Below are 25,472 nucleotides of genomic sequence, written 5' to 3'. Positions count from 1 at the left end.
CTAAAGAACTTCCCTGAAGGCAGAGTGCTCCTTTCCACCGGATCTCTGGAAAAAGGAGGCACTCTCATTTCTGTTTATTATCTCCTTCAGAGGGAAGGGCTGTTCCCTCTTCTCTCCAGTACTGTTGCTCCCATGCAGAGTTTCACAGTCTGAGATAAACAATTACTCAAGCTGAAGTTGCAAAATAGTAAATCTACTGCTGAAATCAATACAATGCAAAGACAAGGACTTTTACGTAGAATGTTTTTATTATTACATTGAGAGTCTCTGTTAAATTAACCTGGGCAGTCCAAGAACTTGCCCAAAGAATAAATCTTTTTCTTACATTACACACAGTAAAGGGAGGAGGGAAACAAACTCATAAACCCTTTATTTTCCATTGAGGACATAAATGTTTCAGTTACCAATTTGTAATTATGGTATGTATGCCATAGGGAATCATAAGCTATTTAAAACGATCTGTAATTCTTTTTTTAGGGGATATTTTATGATTAGCAAATTCTGCTGGGCAGTCCTGTTGTGGGGTGAGGAGCATGGCTGGGAGGTATTTCTCTGATTGGTGACTGCTAGCAATTAATATTTGCTCTAGTTCTCTTTCTTGCTATTTTTGCAGACTTGGAGTAGCTGGCTATGAGGCATTTTTGAACTGCCCTGGTTCCAGGCTCTTCCAGCAAGTGGTGTTTCAGGGAGCCAAGAAGCAGAGCTGGAAAGGCAGTGTTGCACTCTGTGGCACTTCCCTTTCATGTGTTTACAAAGCATGGCGGGGGAAGAAATCACAAGCAGATCATCAGTGTTAAAGCTGAGGGCTCAAAGGGCATGTGGGCAGGAAAGCAAGGCTGCTTTGGAGGTGCTGAGCTCTGTGTGTGCAAGCAGAGGAGGCAGAGGTATTTGTGGCCCACAGCTTTGTGCCTGAGGTTTGCAGTTTCCTTTGCCATCTGCCAGACAGGCTTTGAAGATGGCCAACAAAATTCTTCAGGTATAAAGTGCGCCTACACATTTGTGTGTCTAAATGAACACGCACACTTGTACACACAGATCCAGAAACTCCTGGGGGAAACAAGACTAACTCTGTCTTTTATAAGCTCTTTGTCCAGCTGCTAATGCCATGGCCAGACTGCCTCAAGGCTGCTGTGCTTCCACATTCCCACAGGTGTTTGCCAAACCCAGTGCTCTGACTGCTTGCACTGTGCTCTTTGCTGTGCTTCTGGGTGGATTTTTTCAGCTCCAGTCCCTGAAGTATCCCTTTTAAGGGACACAGAATTAATTCCTTTTGCTCAACTGATGCAAAAGTAGTTAAACATGATTCAGAACTTGGGCTGAAATCCTTAGGTCTGTTTTAGTGTTGGGGATCTGTGATTTGGACCTGCATCCTTAATACATCATGCAATAGAAAAATAGAAAGTGATGATATGAAAGGATGAAATAAATGTTCAGCTATTTTCCCATGGTCTGGAAGCAGAAGCACTCTAATATCAATAGAAAAACAGAGTTTGTACCTCTTGTGCAAAAACATTAGGGAGTTTGATTTAGAAAAGTCTGGATTTTTGATAGTTAGTTATCCTTCTGACAAAATAGATCTCCTTTTTCTGTCTATTTGCTGTTAATTTTTTTTTGGGGGGGGGGGGAGTTCATTATAATAGGTTGCAGTAGTTCTACATTTTTTTTCTTTGCTGCTCCCAAATTCATAATTCGCACCACTGAGTTGGTAAATGACCTTTTCTGCCAAGTGGTCAGATGCAATTGTTCACTGACTGAACAAATTGGGATTCTTCTACGTACTCAGCACTCATGTGCACACACATGCAGGAACACAGGCACATACACACACACACACACACACACACACATGGATACTGAAATGATTATACAATTTACTGTCCAAAAAAAAAATAGCCACAGTGCCAAATTCAGCACCAGGTATGTTTTAATGCACCTTCCTCCCTTGCCTCAGTGGGATTCTGGAGCATAGGTTTAGATAACCTATGTTCAAGTGATAGAACCAGGAAAAAATGTGTCATTTTTAAATTAAATAGGGCTTTTATCTTGCCTTGAATTACACTGAGGACAAATACATGTACCTTTCAAAAAAAAAAAAAAAAAAAAAAAAAAAAAAAAAAAAAAAACAAGCATCAGAAGCAAATTCATGTGCAAATAATGAAAGAATCATTGCAGACTGTGTGGGACGACAGCTCCAGGAAGCAGGGAATATGTTCACAGTCATTGTTTGCTGCTGGTCTTCACAATGCCTTTTGTCTTCTGCAAATGTTATTGCAATTAAACACTGGCTCAGCCCAATGATGTGAATCAGAGAGTGCTTATTTATGAGAACATTTGGAATGAATAGTATGTGGCATAATTTCTGAAGGCTGACAGTTATGAAACCTCTTCCTTTTACAGAGGGCCTTCATCTCTGTAATATTCTCTTACTGGCCAGCCAAAATATGAACTTGTTTCCCCAGCTAGGAGAGCAGCCCTCTCCAGCACTTACACATCAGCATGTGAGCATAAGCACACTATATTTATGTATTGTTTATAGGAAACCTAAAGAATTAATCAAGGGTTTGCCTCAAACAAGGGTCTGCCTGGCTGTGCACCAAACTCCCTTCTTTTCCTGTCACAGAACGCGCCTCCAAGCCAGGACAAAAAATCGAATTCTCAGGACTGACGACGTTTTTCACCGTTTAGCATGGAACTAGAAAGCGGACTCCACAAGAGGGAGCCAGAAAACGAACAATCTTTCACGAAGCAGGCGATTAAACTCTTTAGAGACTAAAGTGGTGGGCGTGCTACATTGTGTCCTTCACCAACCAGAGCAGGCGGCTGAGCCGCTGCGCCCCTTCCCTTAGGAGTGCTGTTTGTTGTATGGGAGCATCAAGTCGTTCTTCAGGGCTTTGTAGAGATTGACAAAGGATTCAGCCCAAGTGTCTTTCTGGTGCCCTTGGGACTGAGCAGCTCTGTAGGCCGTGTAGACCATGGTCAGCACTGTCCTTTCAAAGTCCTCCTTCTTGAGGACCCTCGGGTAGGAAGACAGCCTGCTGCTCAGCCTGCGGATCTCTGTGATGCTCTTGGGGATAATCTCGTTGCAGATGGTGTCAAACTCAGCAGCCTTCCTCAGGGAAGCCAGCTCCTCATCTTTGATGGAGATCCTCTGACCTTTGCCAATGTCAAGCTCGGCTAAAAGAAACTGGTACAAAATCAGAACACAGAAAGCTATTTATTTTCTCCAGGAGACTCTAGACAGAGTACATGTAAATTAACAACATGTCCTTGGGTCTTTAATTTTTGCAGACAGTTGCACTGTCTGGAGGTGGGGAAGACCAGAAAGTTTCTATGTGTTCCCACTTTTCTGATGAACTATCACACAGCCACGGGTTTATTGCTGGGATGAATAAAAGTGACACAAAGCCAGATAATGGATAACCCCAGTATGGGCAGTACCCCCAGTCTTGGTTAAGGTTTAAGGTACCATATACTGAACCTCATAAAGCAGGACCACATCTTCCAGCGAGTTTTGTAACACTGGGTTGATAAAGGCAGCTGAGGACCTCTTGAATCGCTGAGCAGCTGGGAAAAGCACAGCTGGAAGATAGCAATGGGAAAAGAGAGGTTCCATAAGGTGCCAAACACTGACAAGAAGCAGCACTTTTCAATAGCAGAGTCAAGTAAAAACTGCCTCTTGCAAAGTCTTACTGTGCAGTATGGCCTTTCACTGTAAATGAAATGTGTGGCAGGGATTGCTTTGACCCTGATCTACCAGGGATAGAGGTTAGCTGGATCCATATGGCACCTAACACAGGGTGCTTTGTTATCCAAGCCTGGGACTCTGAGTTGCACCCTCACAGGTGAAAGGAATAATGATAATTGCAGCATTAACATTGTCTGAAATACAGGTCCTTTGCCTGCATCTGAAAGGGGAAATCAGTACTGATACTCAACAAAACCTACTCTTTTTTGGTCCATTCTTCTACTGTCATGCTTCTGAAAGTCTACATTTCTCCTGGTTTCAATTGTCTAAAAGTTGATCTCTCCTTATTTATTAGAGACAGATCCACCAGAGAGTAATCAGCTCATCTGTCCTGGGCATTTACGCTTGGAAGGAGTGACTCACCCAGATGTCTGTGTCTCTTCACTGAGCCTGTTACCAGCTTAGACAAGGCAGCTACATCCAGTGAGGTGAATCCCAGCTTAGTGTGACTTTAATGCTTTGCAGTGTAATAACTGGAAAAACCAGAATCTGCTACCATCAGGTATCTGTTCACCACTGTGAAGGGCACTACAGATGCTGTCTCAGGGAAATGAGAAGGAAACATATGTACAGTCCCTGAACTCAGCACCCCAGTGAAGTAGAGCATTTGTGGAATCAGTGACCTGGACAGACCAGGGTATAGAAAACATCTGATGCTGCTTCAGAGAAGACCTAAATGCTTTGAGTTATTAACCAGGTTACAAATCATCCATATACTGTTTAAAAGTCTAAATTACTTTCAGAGCAGAAGGAAAAAAACTCTGTTTAGTGTTTTATTTGTATATTATTATTTATATATTATTTTGATTTTGATGTTTGGGTAAGCATAATTTGAATTTCTTGGATTTTTCCTAATATTCAGGAATAGGAAGGGTTTTTTTTTTTTTTAATCTTGTGTTTATGTGACTGTTGGTATGTTTCCCATAAACTTCGCTTCTCAACTTTAACTGTTTGCCAATAGATAAATTTGTAAACCAGTCTAAGAAAAAAAGGAAACAAATCCCCCAAATTTTGATAGGCATTATGATTCCCCTGTCAAAATTAAGATTTTTTTTAGAGTTATGAGTAACATGTAATAGAACATGCATCTTATTTTGAATTACTGGAAGGTTTCAACCCACCCTTCCTCTACCAGATTTTTTTCCCATGAAACATTTTTACTAAATCAATTTTGTCTAGTTTTGCCAAAGGTCATGTGATGGATTTTGCACGCTGGCTGTAATAAAACTGAACATCATTTAAAACTCTCTCTTCTGGTCATTAAAAAAAAAAAAAAAAGGCTCGAGCAACTGTAATTATTTTATGGAAAAGTTGTCCCAACTCTCTGACTACATGGTTCATCAGACAATTTGCTTCTTTGGGGTTACCCAAGCAGATCATAAATATGCAGTTTCTTCCAGACTGTACCCTAAATGTAGCTGGCTTCCTGCACCATTGGCAACTGCTGACTGTTATAGTTTGGCTTGTTAATGTTATTTAAATTCTAGTAAAGCAAGAAGAGAGAAACCAGAGCTTCAGGACCTTTATTATCCTGCATATGGAAAATGAATCACAATAATGTAAGGTATGAAGCAATTCATACTCGATGAAACAAAGGCTATTTTGGCCTTAAATTAGCTAGGGAATAGGTGAAATATTTTGTTGAATTGCAATAAACATACTGTAGTTAGATAGAGTAGTTGGGATGGGTTTCAGGCATAGCTACTCCATCCCTGATGTTTCCCTCTCTTGCTCAGAGCTTTGCTCAGGCACACTGGAGCTACTCTGTTTTTTGCTCTTGACAATTCAAGAATGTAACTGAGTGTGTGTGAAGCACTTGAAACTTCAAGCACTAATTGCTGAGTAATTAAAACTTTTATTACCAGGCAATTAAAACCCTAATTACTTAGCAGCTGGCAGAAATCCAGTCCATAATGATGACTATTCATTTTTATCTCTTTTAGCTTTTCGATGCCCTTTTGGTGAAAACAACCTCAGAGCATGGAGTACCTCTAAATATGCAGATGGTTTACATCTCAAATATCCCCTGAGCCATGGGAAAAGTGCCTGTGGCACCTTGCTTCAGTGCTGTAATGCTTATTGTCATCACACTGATTGCTTTTAAGCTTCAATCCAAGCAGAGATTCCCATCGTGGAGCTGAGCTGGGAGCCACCAGCTCCAGCCCATCACCACTCACCCAAAAAAGCCTCAGCAAAGGACTCACACAAAAATGCTGTTGATTCAGTGCTGGCCCACTTGCTGAGTCACAGGTAACACCTCAGAAAGAAGAAGGGTTTGTTAGGAGATTCAAAGGGACAAGGGCTTGGGCTGCTCTGTTGTGAGAAGGGATTTTTATGCGTATCAGAAGCATGCCAGCCTCTGTAGCACTGATTCCCTCATCTCATTATCTCGTTCCCAAACCATATTAAAGTTTGTTATAGTTCTTAGAGACTCTACTCAGAAAGTCTTTCAGAGCTCATTTGTATTTGTCATGGTTATCTGATTTTCCTGATCAGCATTTTATTCAGACTTTCTCTTTCTTCCTGCTCAGTAGTCAAATCACTCTCTCCACAGTCCTCTCCATGAATTCACGAGTCCCTCCAAGTCTATATGAACACTTGGAGCAAGCACCCTGATTTTCATTGTACTGACTTAACACGCGTGTCAGTTAAGTACAAAAGCTGAGATACAGAAAGATTTTCAGTCAGTTTCTGCATTAAATGATTGCAAATTCCACTTGAAGCTTTTTTGCTGACTTTTACTTCTTCCTGCATTTACTTCCATTTCTGACATGAGTCGTCTGGGGACATCAAAGAACAGTAGAAGAGTTTAGAACTCTTTATTAATTTCTTTCCCAAGGGACTTGTCTATAAAGCTCTCAAGCAACTGGAGATGCAGAGTGAAGTGCATGTTTTATGTTGCAGACAATTCATTTCAATGGCAATAGCCATGAACATCTAAGCAGCAGAGATCCTCAATTAGTACTGACAGAGAAAGCCCAGCCTAGCGATCTCTGAAGTCAGTGGAGAGTCTCCAATTGATTTATTGTTTTTATTTCTCTTACAAATGTGTTAAGACATCTCCAGTGTAATGGGTGCTTCTGTCCTAAGGGCTGGTCAATCATGTAACAAAAAACTTAAGATTTGTGGAGACAAGTTAGGGAAAATAAGCTTCGCATTATCCCTACTGAAAACATTTTCTATTATATATTTATATATAACTGCCATCCTCTTCCAAATCCCTCCTCCAGAGGGGCCTTGGGAGCTCTGCCTTGCTGCCTGCTCAGGGCTGGAGGTGGATCAGAGAGAGCAGTGTATCTGGGTACAGCCACCCCCTCCAAGCCTCCCTGCCTGGCCTCCTCTGCCTGGAGACTGCAGCCAGCCCACATATCTCCTGCTAAGGGTGGTTATTTAAAAGTGCCCTTCAAAACTGGCACAGGAATCTCCATTTTCTTCATGCTGCAGGAGCCCATCCAGTCTCCTATGGCTATGTTGACTCAATTCTACTCTCTTTCAAGACTACCCAGGCTCTAAAAAAAAAAAAAAAAAAAAAAAAAAAAGCCACGTTTGCCAACTCATTGACCTCCTTCTAACCACTAAGCTGCCTCTTTATGGCTTAAACTTAATATCACATTTGAGGCTGACAATAGCCTCATTTTAAATATGTTTTCATTTTTCTTAAGATATTCTGTCAGAATCTTCTGCACTTCATTAGCTGTGTGGTAAATATTTGTGATCTTCTCCCAGGTTTTCCCTGCAGTTTGATTGGTGAGGGCACAGATGTTTAGTTTTGCTTTCCAGTTCATGCATCTGTTCATTATTTCCCAGTTGCTTCCTGTGATGTGTTTGCTCAATAAGCACAGAGCATAGCTGCTGGAGTTCTCAGTTATTTGTGCATCATCAATGCCCTTTTCTTCCCCTATGAAAAGGTATGAAGCACGATTTGGGCTCGGTGCAGACCATTGCTCCAAAGCAAGTACAGCTCCCCGGGGCTCTAGGGCATGAACAGTTTAATTGGGGTTATGACTCAGAAGGAATGATTCTGATTGTCATCAGAGGCATGGAAAAGAGTTATCTCATTGCTTCAGAAGGACACTTTTCATGAAGGACAGGAGGAGCAGAGGAACAAGACAGATTCAAGTTTTTGCCAAAGAAAACAAACTCAGCACTGTCCATAAGTGATTGCATAGGCAGATACATTAGCCATTATAATTATGCAAAAAATGATGAGTGGTCCAGGCTGACTGAATTTATTTGATAGCAGAGACTTCTGGGCAGTTCCTAGAAGATGTTGGTTTGGATTTTAGGGCAAATGCCTGAAATGCTCAGAAGAGGATTCTTTACTGTGTAGGTGACTGCACACTGGAGCAGATTGTCCAGAGGGGTTGTAGAATCTCCTGCACTGGAGACATTTAAGAATTGTCTGAACACAATCCCTGGGATTGACCCTGCTTGAGCAGAGAGGTGGAACCAGGTGATTCACTGAGGTCCCTCCCAACCTGGCCCATTCTTTCTGGATGATTCTATAAATGTGTGTAGGAAGCATAGGTTTGAACTCTCCTTGACCGGGTTGTGCAGAAGAGAAGAGGACACGAGTGTCAAAGTTTACATATACTTGAAAAAAGCTTTTGTTTCATATTTCTTTGTGATAACCTTACTTCTGAGGGCTTGCACACAGACCAGAAGTATCTTTTATACATAAAGAATTTTATTTCTGTCTAATGACACTTTGGTGTGTCCATGCTGAGTTGCTTCATTGCTGGAGGGATAATTCATTATTCCCTATTTGCTGCCTCAGGCTAACAGGGAAATACCCCTGAAAATATGTTAAAAATGGTACCCTTTACCATTCTGCAGTGGTGCCAAAAGCTTCACTTACACCAGGGTTGGGGGATGTTAACCTGTGACAGGTGTGTCAGGCAGTGAAAGTGGTAATGTAAATCACAAAAAGGGCAGGATTATTAAAGGATTAATGTGGGTTTTATGCATTTTAATCCTTGTCTTGTGCTTGGCTCATCTCCAGAAGAATGCATCTTCACCATCTGCAAGGCATTTGCACTGTCCTGGGCCTGCAGCTGTTGCCAGGGCAGAACATGAGCTTTGGCTACACTCCCTGACTTCTGGCTTTTCTGTATCAAAACTGCTATATTAGAAATCATTGAACACTTTGTCCCAGTGCAGGAGAAATTGACAGACTGGGGATTTGGAGGAAGAATAAGGGGAATCAAAAAAGGGAAATACATACAAATTCCTAGAAAGACAAGAAAAAAAGCTGCAGTGCTACAGCCTAGCATCTGAAACTTGTGTCTGGATTTGCAGTTATTGACATAAGTAGCTTCTATGACAACAAGTGCAATGCAAAGACTTTTATATTCCAACTTTGATACATTTAAATCTCCATCATTGGGGGATTAAATCCCAATGCCCCTTAGGAGAACATAGGAGTGAGATGGAGAAAACATTTTAATTACAAAATAACATGAATTAGCACATGTTTAAAAGCAGCTGCCAAGAGAATGTGCCTCTTTTTGCCCTCAGTTCATATCCTTGCTATCTTAGCTCCCAAGACTAAACTTAATTCATAACTGTGACTAAAAGTGAGAATAGACATTAGCATCATATTGAGTTATTAAGAAAAAAAATGGTTAAAGGAGAAGAAAAGCTTTGTCTTGAAAAGTTTTGTTAATAAGGATGTAGGAAGTAGATCTCCCTACAAAAGTTGGCAACAGGCAATACTGTTCTTAGGAAAAAAACACCTTAAAACACGTTAAATTAATAACAAATTGTATTTAATTCCATAGTGCAACACATTAAATGGTTTTTTCAAATTTAGATTTTACTAATTTATCTTTTAAAGAAACAAACACATTCTGAAAGGGTGTCTCAGTTGCATGAAACAGAACCCATTCCTACATAAAACTTCTGCCCTTCATAAATGACTTGAGATGTGTGAGATTAGATTAATGTGCAACGGAATTCCCATTAAAAAAATAGAGTGGTAATAGCCTGTCTAGCTACTTGGCACAAGTAAGAAATGTAAAGGTGTATTAGAAAGACCAAAAACATTATGCTTGCAGAAATGGATATTGCTAGAGAAGAACATAGTTTGGCTGAGCCTGTGTTTTTGAGAGGTGGAGGATATTTACATTTATGACTTAAGTGAAATGGTTTCAAAGATATCATGAGCACCAAGCAACTAAAATCGTCTGAGAATTTATTCCCTCATATGGAATTTCCATTATGTAGCATTTTCACCTGTTCCCAGGCTGAAACAATGTATACTGTGTTATTTATTCTTCCCTTGGTGTGATAAGGAGGGCTCCCCAGCTGGAATTATTTATGCCCATAAGAAAACATTCCAGTCAGCCAGGAGAGGCCTTTAATATGCTGGAGTAAAGTTGCTGCAGAAGGTATGAAGAGAAAAAATGCACCCAGAGAAACTGAAGGAAAGAAGAAGTGAAAGAAGAAGAAGTTTTCTTATCCTTCAGTTTGCTGCTATATTAGCACAAACTGGGGATAGACTATGGCAAAAACTGTATAAGTGAAAAGCAGCAATAAAGGAAAGAAATATCAACCCTGCTCCACAGGTTTAACTCAGAGGCAATAAATAATTGTGGTAACACAGTTAATTTCAGGCAGAGTCGGGAAATGGACCAGTACTTTATATTCCTGTCTTCACTGCACAGCCACCTCTCCATCCCTGTGTTGCTCACAGTGGTTCTGATCCAAGGGAAAAGACACCAAGCAGTCTTAATTAAACACATTTGAAATAGTTTTCTACAAATGAACAGGTGAAGGGGTACAATGATGAGCCAATCTACTTCCATTTCTCCCAGGAGGCAGCAGAGAAGGGAAGAAGGGAGGAAGGGAGGAAGGAATACAGCAGGGTGTTCGTGTTTGGTGCTGAGCTGTGGGGAAGCACCCAAGGAGCAGAATGAAGCAGCTGCCTCTGCTGTGGAGCAATGGAGAGAGAACAAAGGGAATCAGAGCTCTGCTTCACAGGAAAAGACAGAACTACTGCAGCTCCAAGAGCTGCCTGCAGGGTGCTATTGCTGCTCTGGAAGGAAAACCTTTCAACACCAAATCCCTCTCACCAGTCCCCTGCCCTTTTTATATCAACATCACAGAGCCCAAAGCTGGGGAGCTCAAGCCTTGCACCACCTCCCAGGTACATATTTCCTCAGAGCTGAGTCACTGGGCACGCAGAAAAGGTATTCACTGAGTAGTTAAGCATGGCTGGGTTTCCTTTGTGTCTTGGCAGGCAGAGGTGACAGCTTGGCGAGGTTTTTGCTGAGCCTGACCTAATCGAGCTGTAGCTGCAAGGGGCAGCTCCTGCCTGGTGCTCCCTCTTCCTTCGCTTGGTGCTGACACCGCTTTGTGCGGCCACACAGGCAGCTAAGCCAGGAATCTGCCTGGTCGTGAATGAAGGGGAAAAGCAAACAAAGAAACCAGCGGTAGTTTTAGGCAGTCTCACTTCACAACACATCTGCTACGCCAGCAGCATTTCCACATGTGAGAAACTCCCAGTGCAGTTGTGCTCTAACTGTTCTTGGTGTAGCTGGTGATGATTCAAGTCCTCAGACGACCTAAGGATGGAAATCAGCCCTGGGAGGAAAAGCAGAAGCCCTTGCTCATGCCTTCACACCCCTGATCTAACCACCAGATGGATAAGACCCTTTTTTTGTTGTGGATGGACACCTCAACAAGGGCAGTCATTGCTCCTGCTAGAGGTGAGGGTTGGCTGCAGGACCATCAGCTGCCAAACACTTCTTCCCCTTCTATGCTTCCACCCCACTGAGCTTTAAACAGAGGAAATTTGACTGGCAGAAATAATATTTATTTTTTTTTTCCCAGACTGGATGAAGATAAAAGAATCATAGGTCCAGTTTGAACCACAGCTCAGAAATGCCAGGGACCCTGGAATTATTCACTTAAGCCATCTGTGAGTGGTTTCAACTGGCAAATAAATTCAAGTGTCTGACAGTGGGTCGAGGAGCAGTCTCTGATCTGATTGCCAACAATTAGTATTTTATTCACGTATGAACCGCTCACATACATGAAACAACAAGGTACTCCTCATCCTCACTAAGTATGAATATCACAGCTCGGAACTGACCAGGAATACACATTGGATTAACCATTGCTTCTCACTCCAATTAGAAACAACCAGAAATGTCTTCCCTTTTTCTTCAGATCCCCATCCAAATTGAAATAAATTGTCAGGAAGTGAATACATAAATAGCAGTTTTCTGCTTCCTCTGCTCTGGGATTTCACATGCTCTTCAAAAGCAGGGAAACCCCAGCTGCCTTTCCAGCTGTTCATTGAACTCCAAATGTCAGTGCACCTGCTGGGGTTTTCTTAATGACATGAATATGTGCTAGATGAGAAAGAGTATAAATCAGCCTTGCCCAGAAAACTAAAAGAATAGGGACACTGGGTCCTTTTTTGTAAAGAATTGTGTCATTTTTAGGGGCAATGCCTTTTCAAATCATTGTATGATTTCTAGTAGTGTCACTAAAGATATGAAGATTGAGAAAGGGACTCAAGACCTGAAGATGGATTTAGGTTTGTCTCTGAACTGGACTGGTACAGCTGCTTTGTTACATAAGCACAGCATGAAGCTGGGCTGTAACCCTGGTGAGAGTCAGGGCAAACACATGTTTCTCCTGGAGAGGTGAGTGAGGATCAGCATGGGAAGACATCTGTTCTGTCAAGAACACACCTGTGTGCATGTCTGGGCCCTGTTATGCTAATGTCTGCATCTCTGTGGAAATAATATTAAAATATTAGTGAAGCTCAAAGATAATCCTCCACTAAATCTGATCAGTGGATTTAAATGTGTGCAGATATGGTGTTGGGCCAAGACAGTCTTTGTGATATTACCATAAAAATAGCATAGAAATATAAAGGATAAATGTAAAATGTGTTGGGTTTATAGCTGCATTCCCCGTTTCACAAACATGCATACGGGATTTCCATTTTACAAAGCTGATATTTTTCCAATCTTCATTGTTATTCCAAACTCTCCTAAAACCTATTTTGAGATTTTTCAGGTTTCAAAATCTGCTGAAATAAAGCTGAGACTGATGTACAACTGGATTCACCACTAAAAACAGAAAGTCTTGCTAAAACCTGGAATGTTGCAAATTGTTAAAGGCTGCTGGACAGTGTGGGTGAGATCCTCAGATGACCTGAGCTGGCACCACCAGCCCTGTGATGCTGCTCTGCTGGCAGCCAGGCCACAGAGAGCCCTGTGCTGTGAAAGACAGGCTTCGGATCACAGAGGAGACAAGAACGGTAGAGTCAGGGTTACAGAAACCTTACAGCCGACAGAATAACCCAAATATCCTGTTTCCTGAGGAGAGAGACCTGAAAGGCACAAAATGCTGATAGCTGTGCCTGAAGTTGATGGAAATTCAAACCCTTTCTCAGCCACTTTCACTGCTGCAGTCCCTGCCATCTCCCAGTGGTGCCATCTCCCAGTGGCTCCCTGCCAATTTGTCACATGTATTTGATTCAGTGCTCTTCTTCCTTAATGTACACCCTCCTCTGGAGCCATTTGAGCTGAACTTGTAACATAGATTTTGGCTTATGGGAAAATACTGTAAGTAAATGTTTAAGGAAAAAATGACCTCATCTTCTAGATTTAGGATGAATAAATTTAGAGAAAGGTAGGAAGGCCTAATTGCCAAGAAACCCTTTAGCATGCTACTGACTGAAACTAGCTGGGAGTCAGTTCCTTGGTGTACCTCCTCTGTGTGTGAAGGCTTTGTTACTGTGGAGAAGCACTTTAATTAAGAAGCTGCGATATTCATCTTAAATCTCATCCTGTTGTTTCCTACATTTAGGCTTTCTACTTGCTAGCTCAGAGACTCTGAAGCTTGCATAGTGAAATGAGCTTGCTTAGCAAGGTTTTGCTGGTGTGTGGGTTACATCCTGCTAGAGAAAAATCTTCTGCTCAGTCTGCTGTCTGTTGCTTTGGCCTACAGAAACACTCCTTGCCAAAGCTGGACTTCAGCACGTGATATATCTGCATGACAGATCTTCCTCAGCTTTTCAGTGATGGTGACCTCCCAGGTAAGCTTATAGACACCACCTGGTTATGAATATGTGATTGATACCCATCTTACATCATCTTCATAGGATTTCCTTTTGTCAAGTTAGGGTAATCATTGTCTGAGAGGCTGGAATACAGTAGTCATTTGTAGGGGTAGATTGATATTTAGTATGGCCACAAAATAAGGCAGGAACTACTTTCCTCCTTATTTATAATTCCAAATGCTAGCCCCAGTAATCTTTAAATTCTGCTTTGACCTCTGAGTGTAAAGGATTAAGAATGGATGAAGGAGAATGAAAACTAGCTTGTCATGGCTGAGCTCCTTGGATTAGTAGCTGTTAACCACTGAGTTGGGTTACAGAGACAGGCATGCTGATTTGTTGTGAAAGGAATGCTCAGAAGGTGATTTATAACTTTGTCTAAATAATACATGTATTAGTTTGTCAGCAAAAGCACCCATAGGGAAATGCACCGGGTTTGGAACAGCTCAGTAAACCACAGTTTTCTCCCAGCTGGAGCTGCAATGGGAAGGGCTGGCACTCTTTCCCACCTCAGTAGGCAGATATCCGGGGGGTGATGAGCTCCATCCTCAGGTCCAGCAGAGGACAGATCATATCATGTCATGGTTGGTAGCATGAATTCGACCAGGAGAGAAAAGCTCCTGGGGGAACATCACAGATGGGTGTGAAAAGCCAGCTGGGCATCACACACATTTCCATCTTTGATCATGAATATAGAAAGGGAGTATTTAAGACACGTGACAAGTTGGTTACACTGCCGAATTTGTGCAAATAGAAATTGAGCTCTTTGCCTTGATGGTGATATTTTACTTCAGAGTCCCTCTATGTTCCTTTGGAGGATCTAAGTGCACACGTTTTTCAGCTCTGGCATTCACTTTGCTGGAGCACACTGTCTGGGAGCAGCAGGCACAGGGAGTGGGGCTGACAGAACTGGTGTGTGATGGATTGATGGGCTGTGGCACATGCCGTTAGTCATTCGGGGTTTGAAGGGTATCCAGAAATTCCCAGCAAGAGTCCAGCAGCCTGCTCCCCAAAATACAGCTTCTGCCTAGAAAATGAGCATCTTTCTAGGGAAGTACAATTTGTTATGGTATCCTTAACATGTAGGTATTTACCAAGCAGATTCTTCAAAACCAGACTTCATCAGCTGAAGCACTACCCTGCTGTGAACATGGAAAATGCAGCACGATGGCAACACTACTCCCCAGTCTGTGTGACTGCTCCATCTCTCTCAGTCCCATTGCTAAACATCTCCATCCTGCTCTCTGCCTTCCTGCAGGATTCCCTCCATGCCAAATATGCAGCAGTGCCTAGGGCTCAGCCAGGTGGCTGCTGTCTTTCCTCAGAATAGCAGGATGGTTTTAGGGAGAGGTCAGATGCTGTGATGCCCATTCATTTCACCCTGGCTTTTCCAAGATTTCTGTGTGTCAACAGGGCCACATCATCATCCTCCTTCTGCAGGAGAGTCCAACAGGGCAGACACACAGTGTCCCCTGCCACTTGGGCCTAACTGGGACTGATAGATCTCATTTTTGCTGATTGCATCTGATTCCTGCTATGGGATAGCCCAGTGTGGAAAAATCTTTGGATATTTTTCTATGCTCATTCCTTTGTGAGGAGCCAACTGAGTTTTATGTTTGCTAAGTACAGGTCAAGGTAGGACAGCCCCTCTGAGTTCTCTTTATTAAAAACCTGGCAGTAGAAAGCAGCAGAACAAGTAGTGTATACATCTTTATCATTAGACTATTACCTTCCAAAATTTCCTGCCAAATTGGCATGGTAATCTAGGAAAACAGAAGTGCTGCAACTATGAAAAATAGATGGTTTCATTCAACACATGCTGTACTATATTAGGAGGTCCACAAGTAGTGTTTAACTGGAAATGGAGTTTGTTCAGTGCCAAGCCATGAATAATTACATAAATAAAAAATGAAGCATGTTTTAAATGTATTTTATTTTAAAAGAGGAACAGTTCTCTGAGACATAAAATCTGTACTTAATAAATAAATTCAATAAACACTTTGTGTTTCTTCAGAGCCAAGCATAAACAAAAAAAGTAATGTCATGGCTGTGAGCATTATGAAAACTAGGGAGAAAACTGAAGGCTTTCAAAACTTGATCCATTCCTCCAGGGACTGATAGGGAGCTACAGGGACTTGTGCAGTTATGGTGCTGTTTTTATGACTGATGTTAATAGGAAATGCTGTTGCTCCATAGTCCTATAAAACTGCAAGATTCCTGCAGCTTCTGTGGAATAAAACAGAGTGTTGCTTGGGCAGTGGCAAGTCTTTTTGCATACCTACATTGTGTAGAAGATCAAAGGGAGGGGTTAAAAAAAGTGAGGAAATCCTGACACACTAATGATTCAGTAGCAGTAACTTTAATTTTTATACTGTGACTAGAGGTTAATTGCCCAGACTGGAAGCTCTCAATATCCTGGTAGGATGAGAGGCTGTTGGGACTAGAAGTAAAATTGAGTCCTGCTTACATGAGAAAAAGGCAGAGCCAGCTCCAAAGAAAAGCAACCATTCCAAGAGCCTGAGAGGCAGATGGGTAAGATGGAGACCAGCTGTGGCAGATGGGCATCTGCTGAAGTGTGGGTTCAAATAAGGATGCATACCATGCTGACGAGGGAGACAATGCTACTCTAATCTTGATGTGGTGCACTTTAATATTTCCCATCCATATTTATACATTTCCTCTCTCTTTGCACCTTTCCTTTATCTTCATTTTTCTTCTCCTTTTCACCATTTTCTGTCCTTTGCCTTTGTCTCTGTCTCCCTCTTTGTGGTTCAAATGATCCCTGCCAGATTGGAAAATCTCTACTCTTCCCAAGACAGAGAAGAGATCAGAAGCATCAAGGTCATTTTGTGGCACACCACCACCTGCCAAATGGATGGAGATGATTAAATCCTGATGTTCTGGCTTGCAGCAGATATCCACATCCAGTCCAGTGCAGTTTACTCTCTTTTCAATTAGGCAGAAGCTATCTGAAGTGTTCTGCTTCCCCTGTGTCCTGCCAGGGGGTGAGGGGGCCAGGCAGGTGTCACAGAAGACCCTGTGAGTTTGGGTCACCAGTGTGAGACTGGAGCACAGCATTGTCCTTCCACTGTCCCACAACTTCTGAGCACTCAACAACTTATTTTTCCCTTTCTCAGCATCTTTTTTCAGCTACCCACCTGGCTCCTCCTGAGCAGAGGGAGGCTCAGTGGTTTGGAGGCTGGCTCCTGGCTGGTGACCTGCTTCCCTGTGGCCAGGGAGGAATTTCCAGAGGAGGAGTGCTATGCAGGCTGCTCTCAGGGGAACTGGGGGGCTGCCAAACCTAACCAGCAAACTGGGCCAGGAAAGGCCTCACATATGCTTTCACCAGAGGAAAGGAATGTTTGTGGAAACTGGGAGTAGTGGAGCTTTTTTAACTTTGCTTCTCTCCTGCTCACACTGTCAGCCTCCAGCCCGGCCCTGAGCCTGGGCTGTAACAAGCACTGTGACAGTGACAGAAGTGCACCCAGGTTATTGCTGCAGCCTGGAGCACGTCAGGGAGGGCAAAGGGGCTTACTGCCTGAGGCTTGGTCACTGAGTAGCCATGGGAACACCACAGCCCGTGGTGCAGATTTGGACTGGTTTAATGTCTCTGAATGAGCAAGTATGGGGATATATCATAAAGCTGCCATAGCAACTCCCAAATTAAACAGGATTTGGGTGCAATGAGAGATGGTCACAATAGAGACACACAGGATCCCTGCCTTGACTTCCTTTCCTTCTAGTTAGAGAGAAAACCCCATAGATGACAGTCCCTTTGGGTTTTTTGTTTGTGTTAAATAACAAGTGCCATTTGCAGCTTATTCTCAAGTTGCCTTTTTTTTCCTTTTAATGATGCTTTAATACATTTCCCCCTCTGCTTCCCAGCATCTGCTCTCTGTACAGCTGACCCTGCATCACCTTCACCCATGACAATGCCATTCTTCTGAAAACAGAATGACTTTAAGTAACAAATACCTGATTTGGCCTGGAAGATTTTTTAAAAGCAAGGAAACAAAATTTCAGGTAATGAATTGTGGCCCAACTCCTGAAAGCAGAAAAACTACTCTTGACTTTGTCATCATGCTAGTTTGTACATGGAAATGCTCTTAAAGTTAAAGCAAGGGCCAGGTTTGTGCCCTTCAAACCAAGACACTCACACAGCTGCCTATTCTGCTGCAGCCAGGTCCAAGTACCCAGCTGGCTTCTCTGCATCTTGGATGGACTCAGCTCCCCTCAGCAGAGCCACTGGGCTGCAGGGGATTCACAGAGCCCTGGCACTGCTGGTGGGCAATCACCAGTGTCTCCTCCTGGGCTTGCCCTGTGGGTCCTGCCCTGCCTTGAACACAGGCACTGCTGCAGAGTTAATTGCTGCCCCACTCAGTTCTTTATTGGAAAACAGGTGACCCCTGACGCGGGAAGAAATGATGATGTTTGGTTTTAGATTAGAAGGTTGAAGGATCTGCTTTATTAAAACTATACTATATTACATTCATATACTATTTAAAGAGATATTATACAATTCTACATACTTCTTACTTACCTATCTAACTAACTCAAACTCGTGACTCTCTGCTGAGAGTCCGAGCCACAGCCCGATCCGATTGGGCATTGAACCCAAACAGCCTTCACCAGAATCCAATCCAGCAATCACTTCAGGTAAACAATCTCCATACCACATTCCACATGGGGAAAACAAAGGAGCAGAGATAAAGATAGTTTTCTCTTCTTCTCTCTGTGCTTCTCCTGAGAGACAGAATTATGTCTCTCTGACCAGAGAATGCGAATGTCACAGTTCTTTACCTCAGCAATTTACATCTTGCCTGTCACCAGCCGAATAATCAGAGCCTCTGCAGCCTGATGATGTTCATTAAGGCCTCCTGACTTCCCTTTCAATTAGATTGTACTGTTCAGTGCATCTGACAGGATTCCTTTCTGCGTGAGAACTCATTACACTCCTGCTGAATTTGGCATGATCTACCCGAGGAAAAGCACTTTATGCTTCAGAAAGAGAATTAAAAAATAAAATAACCACAGCTATTAACAATACACAGGACTAAACACACACACAGCCATCCTGAAGAGATCTGGGGCAAGGGATTTAATGACTCTGTGCCTCACAACAAAAAAGGATGCTAATATTTCCTCTCCTTAATTACACTGAAAGTTCTCTGGAGAAGGACAGATTATTTTTTATTCTGTGTGTTTGCATAATGCCAGGTATCACGGAGGTGTCTAGGCCCAGCAGTTGAGTACAAGGTCACCAGGAGGGGACTCACAGTGTTTTACAGTCTTTGCATGAGTGGTTTCATTCATCACAGAGCTGCCTCACCTCTGGAAGAGAACACAACAGGCACTAAGAGTAGTGAGATGGTTGTCAGGGACGAGGTGAAGGGAGCTATTTCCAGATGAAAGTGGAAGGAGGGGCTTCCCAGATGAGCTTTGCTGGGGCAGGAGAAACTTTGTGCAAACTGATCCAGATCCCAGGACAGCTCCTTCTCTGGAACTGGGGCAAATAGATGTGACACTAAAGCATGCAGGAATTCTGAGAAAGATGACCAAAGTAGCAGCAAATGTCTAAGTGACTTGCCAGTCCTCAGTATTGGGATGGAACTGGGATCACCAGGAAGTTTCTACAGGTGCCACTTTCAGCAAATAGATTTTTTTTGGTCTCAGGCATATCAAAGAGTAAATAGCTTTACTTCGTATGTCTTCCTCTTGTTTACTCAGGTTTCCTCAAAATTGTCTGGTTCCTGTCTCTTTTTAACTTTTACTGTATGAGCAGTAAGCTGTAGCCATTTTTTGGCTGTTTTCTGTGGTGAATACAGTCTCAGAATCACTTAGATCTTTGCTTCCTAACAGCATGACTGCTTTTAAAGAGTACAAAATCCATCTGTGATCTAAACTAAATGTGAAAACTTCATAATCTATCTTACCTCTGATCTCATCAGAGTTTAGCATCTTTGCCCTAGAAAAAAATGGAAACTTTGATTTTTATTTTTTTTAAGCATCCTTTGCATGTCTTTCAGGTTCATGTATCCACTGTGAATTCTGATTCAGGGATCATCCTCTGTGCAGGTTAAATTAATTAAGTCTGGCCCTAAAGGAGCATTTGGGGAATCAGGGCATTCTAGAATGGATTTTGATTACAGTCACAGCCCTGCCTTACTGGGTATTTATCCTACCATGGTTAAAATCCATTCAGAGACTGTGATATTGCAGCTACCTTTGCAACACCAAGCAGCTTTACTAATAACTAATCCTTCTCCAGACCTTCTTTAGGAGATGCCTTCATCTCCTTATAGACAGAATTGCAATATTTGGTGCAGAAATAATTTGCATCAGGGGACTCCAGCCCACAAACATCCATTCCCAGGAACTGATCAGACTCATGGAACAGACTCTGCGTAGGTGGGAAAAACCTCTGCAGGAGATAAATCATCTTTTGCTGCTCCAGTGAGGTTGTTGGAATGGGCCCAACGAGCAGGAAAGTTGGGGCAATTGAGGCAGTTTTCCAAGTGATCATATGATGACTAGAGAAAAGGGAAATATTACATTTTCCTCATAAGAAGTAACGTTCTTTACACAGCCAGGCTCAGACAGAGTGGGTGCTGTTCCACTGCATTTCATATCTTCCATTTGCACTGCACATTTTAAGAACTGGATAACAGTGTCTTCATAGAAATTGAAATAAGTTGGATAGATGTTACAATTTAAAAATTTCTGGTAGCTGGTCCAGCTGATGTAAGTGCTTTTTACACTTGAACCAGATCTCTGGAAACCTTGTCACATATCAAATAACACAGACCATAACCTGGGTTACTGAAGGACCACTGGGTACCTAAATGTGCATGTGTTTGACCATTTTTGTTGCAATTACAGGCTGTGTTCAGGCCACATTCCCTTTGCTCATGCTCTCCAAGCCAAAAAAGTCACCCAAGAGTTAGTCAGTGGTGGAATCCCAGAAGCTGCTCAAGCAGGGAGTGCCTGGCTGTAGGGATGCAGTATGAGACGCAGCAGGGAAGAGAGGGCAATAAGATGAAAAGGAGTGGGGATAAAGGGCATGCTCTAACTTCTAAGGCACTCAATCTTTGCACACACAGCAGAGATCACCAGCAACCAAATGACCACAGAGATTAGAGCATATTAAACAGTGCTTCCTTACAAAAGTACTGGCTGGCTTTCTAGCAACAGCCAGTCTCTCTCTTCTACACAGTGTTCCCTCTCCTGGCACTCGAGAGCTGCCAGCCTGCTCAGGCTTAGTCCACAAGCAGAAGAGCAGGCCAAAGTTGCTCAGGCAGCAGCTGCTCCATCAAACCCACAAACTGAGCTCCCACCACTCTAAGAGTCTGCAATGTTGTGGGGAAATCAAAGAGGATGGACCTCCTGTTCTTTCAAGCAATTCCTTCTGCAGAAAACCTTTAAGGAGAGCAGAGTGTTCCCCTGGTGCTCTCAAACAGCCATTTCACTTTCACCAGCCACTAGAGACTGGGTAGAAAATAATGCACATGGACCAGATAGATCTGGATGGGACTATAGTGCTGCTTTTGAGGTCTGGAAGGAACAGCACAACTCCCCAAAAGCATGAAACTTCTGTGGTGCTGATTTATCCTTTTGACACTGATGAGTGAAAAGCTTTCTAAAAACTATTCTTAGAATTTTGTGTCTTTTAACATCTCCTTTTCCAGCCTCCACTGAGGGGTGAACTTACCCTTGCAGCTGCTCCTGCACTGTCCAAAAGCCACAACCATAAGAAGTCTGCATCTTCCCTCCCTGAGTAAACACACAACAAGAATGCTACTGTTTGTGTGTCCCATTTATTAGAATCAGGCAGCCTTTACAGCAAATAAACTCCAGCCAGCTGAGATGTGCTAGTAAAGATTGCCTTAGGGCTTCACCTCAGGGAACAGACAACTCTTGTAATGCTCATAAGGCTGGCTTCTGCTCTCCAGTGGATTGGTACTTCTCAAAGTTTTCTGGAAGCAACCAGCAAGCAGTGACACTGGTTGCCATAGCTGCATGGAAGGGTTGGTGTTTTTTCTTATTTTTGTTGTTAAAACCCAGGATTTGTTCCTTGGTTTCTTCAGAAGAAACCTATCTTAAGATCTGGAATTCTTATTTGTAACTTGATGAATTTATATGACCACACCTCTGCTATTGCATTGGGAAAAATACTTAGTCAGTAAAGACTTTTAATTACCTTTTTTCATTCCCTTTTTTCCCTAGACAGGAGGTTCACAAAATCTGAGAGGATACTTCCATGCAGCTAAACCTACAAAAGGCTCAAGGAAATTTGAGGTGATGACAAGAAAATTATTTGATCATCACTCAGGATCTTTTCTTTGTTGTTTTAAACACACCCATCCTAGCGACTAAGTTTTGCCTGTGACTTATGGACCTGTGTCCACAGTTCAATCAAGGCAGGCTGGGGAGCATGTGTGAGATTTTTAATGCAAAGGGCTGAGGCAGTTTAAAAAGAAAAATGAATGAATAAAGCCCTCTGTTTTCCTGCCAGAAATGCTTTTTTTTTTTTTCCTGACACTCATTGATGTTTCCAAGGAAAAGGAAAAGGGAGTCAGGAGCTCACAGTCACCAGTCAGCACGAGTGTGTTCATCTTATCTCATGTCTGAGTTTTTCTGGAGCCAAAGCTTGAATGACTGGTTATAAGGGCTGGGGATCCCAGTGCCTCCCATGGAAAAATGGTCAAAGACAGACATTGTTGTATACAACACTGACTGCTCATTTCTGCTGGTAATTAAAGCAAGACCTTTGCCCTACTGTTTTGTAAACAATCTGGATGGCAAGTCAACATGGAGATGATACACAGATCTGTCTTTAATTTCCGTCAGACCAGATGCTGATCTGTCTTTCCTTTTTCACTGCAAAACTCAAATCAGGACTCAGATAAGACTTAAATGACTGAGGTTTAACCTAAGCAAGACTCAGCTGTCATTTGTGGAGGGAGAGAAGAGCTCTGAGTGTGCAGAAGAATGTGTCATTTCTCAGTACTCAAATTTTATCTTAGGTTTCTAAGCAATTCAAAAATTAAGACAGTGCTTGGACCCTCTCAAGGTACTGCAGATTTTGTTGGGCTGACACACAGTTCAAGGGAGTGGAGGTTCACTGAAGTAGTTATTGCTGAAGGAGTCATGCCTCTAAAACACCTTTAGAGCAGAATAGTCCTAGTAGATGTGGAAAAGAAATCTGGTTTCCTCCTCAGAAAATGCCTGCACATACTATTTGTGGCAACTGAACTCCTTATCACAACAGGGAATTAATCTTCTCTTCCCTCTGAAGTCTGCAAAAATAAGCACTAGAGCTTCCAGCTTGAAAAAAAATCTGCTTTCCCAAAAGGCACAATAGAATTTATATAATATAATAGAATATAATATATTATGTTTACTTTAAATATTCATGGTGATTAAAATTGAAATTTAATAGTTGCATGAATTCCCTTTAGGGTGGTGATTTTGTTTAATAAAAGTGTGTTAGCAAAAGAGAAGGACATCCTTAAATTGAATAGTGATTATTACATGAAATTGAACTCCTTTTTCTTAATTTTTTTCCATTTCTTAGGCAACGTGACATCATTCTTCCAAAGGGTGGGGCTGTGTTTTTTGTTTTTGTTTTTGTTTTTGTTTTTTTAAATTAATATCTACAAATCTAGTTCTGATTTTCTCACATTTTTATGTCACCCCTGGAACAACAAATTCTTACCAACAGAATTATAGGATCTTAAGACAAGATAGAAATATTGGTGCTATTTCCAGTCTTATACCAGAAGAGAAAAGTAAGGAACATGCAGGTACAATGACTCATGCAATATCAGCCAAGAGTCTGATGAAAAAGTTGTGGAAAGAACCTGCCATGGTGAGTCCCAGGTCAATGCCCTGCCAGTGAGCTCCCACTAACAGGGATTATTGAAAGGAATAATTAAGCATTGTAAGGAAAAATTAAGCAGCCTGAGCTGGATTGTATAGCTCTTCATTAATTCTCTCAACCATTCACCCTCCTACAAAATCAAAACCAAACCCACATGGCAGACTGGAATGGTACCGGCTATTATGAGGAAGACACGGGAGACTGGAGCAGGGAGGGAGGCATTTAAATGCTCTATTTTTTTAGCAGACTCTGATTCCTTTAAATGTCTGTGAATCTCAATATCAGAACCAAAGAAATCGTTTGGGAGGTGTTTCCTTTCTCCACTTCCAGCAGTTCCTGAACCAGTGCCAAATACCAGAGGAGAGAATAAAACCAAAAAAGGGAATGGACATCATCACTAGCTTTGAAGCAAGCGTCTCCTATGCAAATCCAATAGTCCCCAAACATTCCATATGCTGCTGTCACACTTTAAAAAATCTACAAATATGTCACAACTGTGTATTGTCACATTGGCAGCTGAAGCCTGATACCACACCAGGTCACTTTCTCTGTGTTCCCTGTGCTCCTCTGCCAGGGTAGGGTAGCAGCATTCCCAGGCACCTAGCACAATCTAGGCATTCTTTGCTTTACTATTCCCAGGTATCTTCCTGCTAGAGCAGATTATGCCACCTGTGACTGCACAGGCTTTCACTTTAAGGTTTCATAAGCTATACTTTTTTGTTAATGCAGGAGAAAAATTAGAAAGAAGAAGGGAAGAAGTGTAAGAATGTAATTCTGGTTCTTGGGCTATTTTATATATTTTTGTTATAATAGAATACATATATCATTTTACCTTTTTGCATTTATTCATGTATATTTTTTATTTATCTATACATTTTTAGCTGACCTGTTTAACGTAAAAAAAAAATTCCAGAGTTGGGAGGGAAAAAAAATTATAATTGTATATATCTATCTACAGACATGTATAATGCAACAAAATCTGAGACCAAATCTACAACTCAAATTTTTTTCTTAAATAGTTTTTCAGGTTGAAATCTTACCTCTGCTCCATCTGTGGGTCACAGTGGCATAAGCACTGTAATAGAACAGCAGCAGCACCAGAGTCTTCCAAAGCATCCTTCTCTTTCAAATATGTGTGTCTAGCTGTACAGTAGCTTTTTTTTATTTTCCCAGCTCCTTTCTTTTCAGGAATAAATAATGGCCTTTCCTCTCCCCCTCCCCCTTTGCAGAAGAACCTGCCTGTTCTTCTGAGTAGAGCTGAAGTCAGCGCACAGCTCCTCTCCCAAACCAAGTCTCCTCGGGATCAGGAAACTTACTTTCACAGACAGACTTTGTTTTTATCCACATCTGGAATGACTCATAGTGCATGTGAGTTTGCTGGCAGCTGGGTGAATAAATATCATTACATTTTTGTAGTTGAGTTTCATTTGTTATATGGGCCAGTTGGAATTTATTTTCATCCAATAAACAGCCACAAGGAACGTCATTAAAAGAGACTTTGGAATTGTAGCTGCTCCTCTGTAACACAGGGGGCTACACACTAACTAACCCCTGTCCAAGGCCAATCCCTCCTCTGGAATGACGGATCGCCACCCTCAGACACTTCAGTCATGGAATGGGGCATGTGCTCTGCAAGAACATTTTGCTACTGTGATTCATATAATCACTCATTTATTAAGAACATACCATGCTGCCTTTAGATTTCAGTTCTAGGCAAGACAAGTCCTGGCCTTTTCCTCCATTTGGCCAGTATGGATAACAGGAAGGTC

General features: G+C 42.1%; 1 protein-coding gene across 2 annotated transcripts; it reads right to left on the bottom strand.

Moving 5' to 3' along the window:
• Positions 1-12: 12 nt before the first annotated feature.
• Positions 13-25,472, bottom strand: FAM180A (family with sequence similarity 180 member A). Of its 2 annotated transcripts, XM_068190852.1 has the most exons (4): positions 24,744-25,472; positions 3,479-3,579; positions 2,809-3,184; positions 13-1,242 (listed from the first exon to the last, which is right to left on the bottom strand). In XM_068190852.1, exons 1-3 carry the CDS (start codon positions 24,817-24,819, stop codon positions 2,843-2,845), a joined length of 519 nt encoding a protein of 172 aa, XP_068046953.1. In that variant the 5' UTR covers positions 24,820-25,472; the 3' UTR covers positions 13-1,242; positions 2,809-2,842. The 2 variants fall into 2 exon arrangements, with proteins under 2 accessions (XP_068046953.1, XP_068046952.1); XM_068190851.1 differs by lacking the exon at positions 13-1,242 and having other exon boundaries at positions 1,623-3,184; positions 24,744-25,423.

This window comes from Anomalospiza imberbis, chromosome 5 (assembly GCF_031753505.1).
Source record: "Anomalospiza imberbis isolate Cuckoo-Finch-1a 21T00152 chromosome 5, ASM3175350v1, whole genome shotgun sequence".
Taxonomy (NCBI): domain Eukaryota; kingdom Metazoa; phylum Chordata; class Aves; order Passeriformes; family Viduidae; genus Anomalospiza; species Anomalospiza imberbis.
This window is presented reverse-complemented; position numbering and strand designations above follow the sequence as displayed.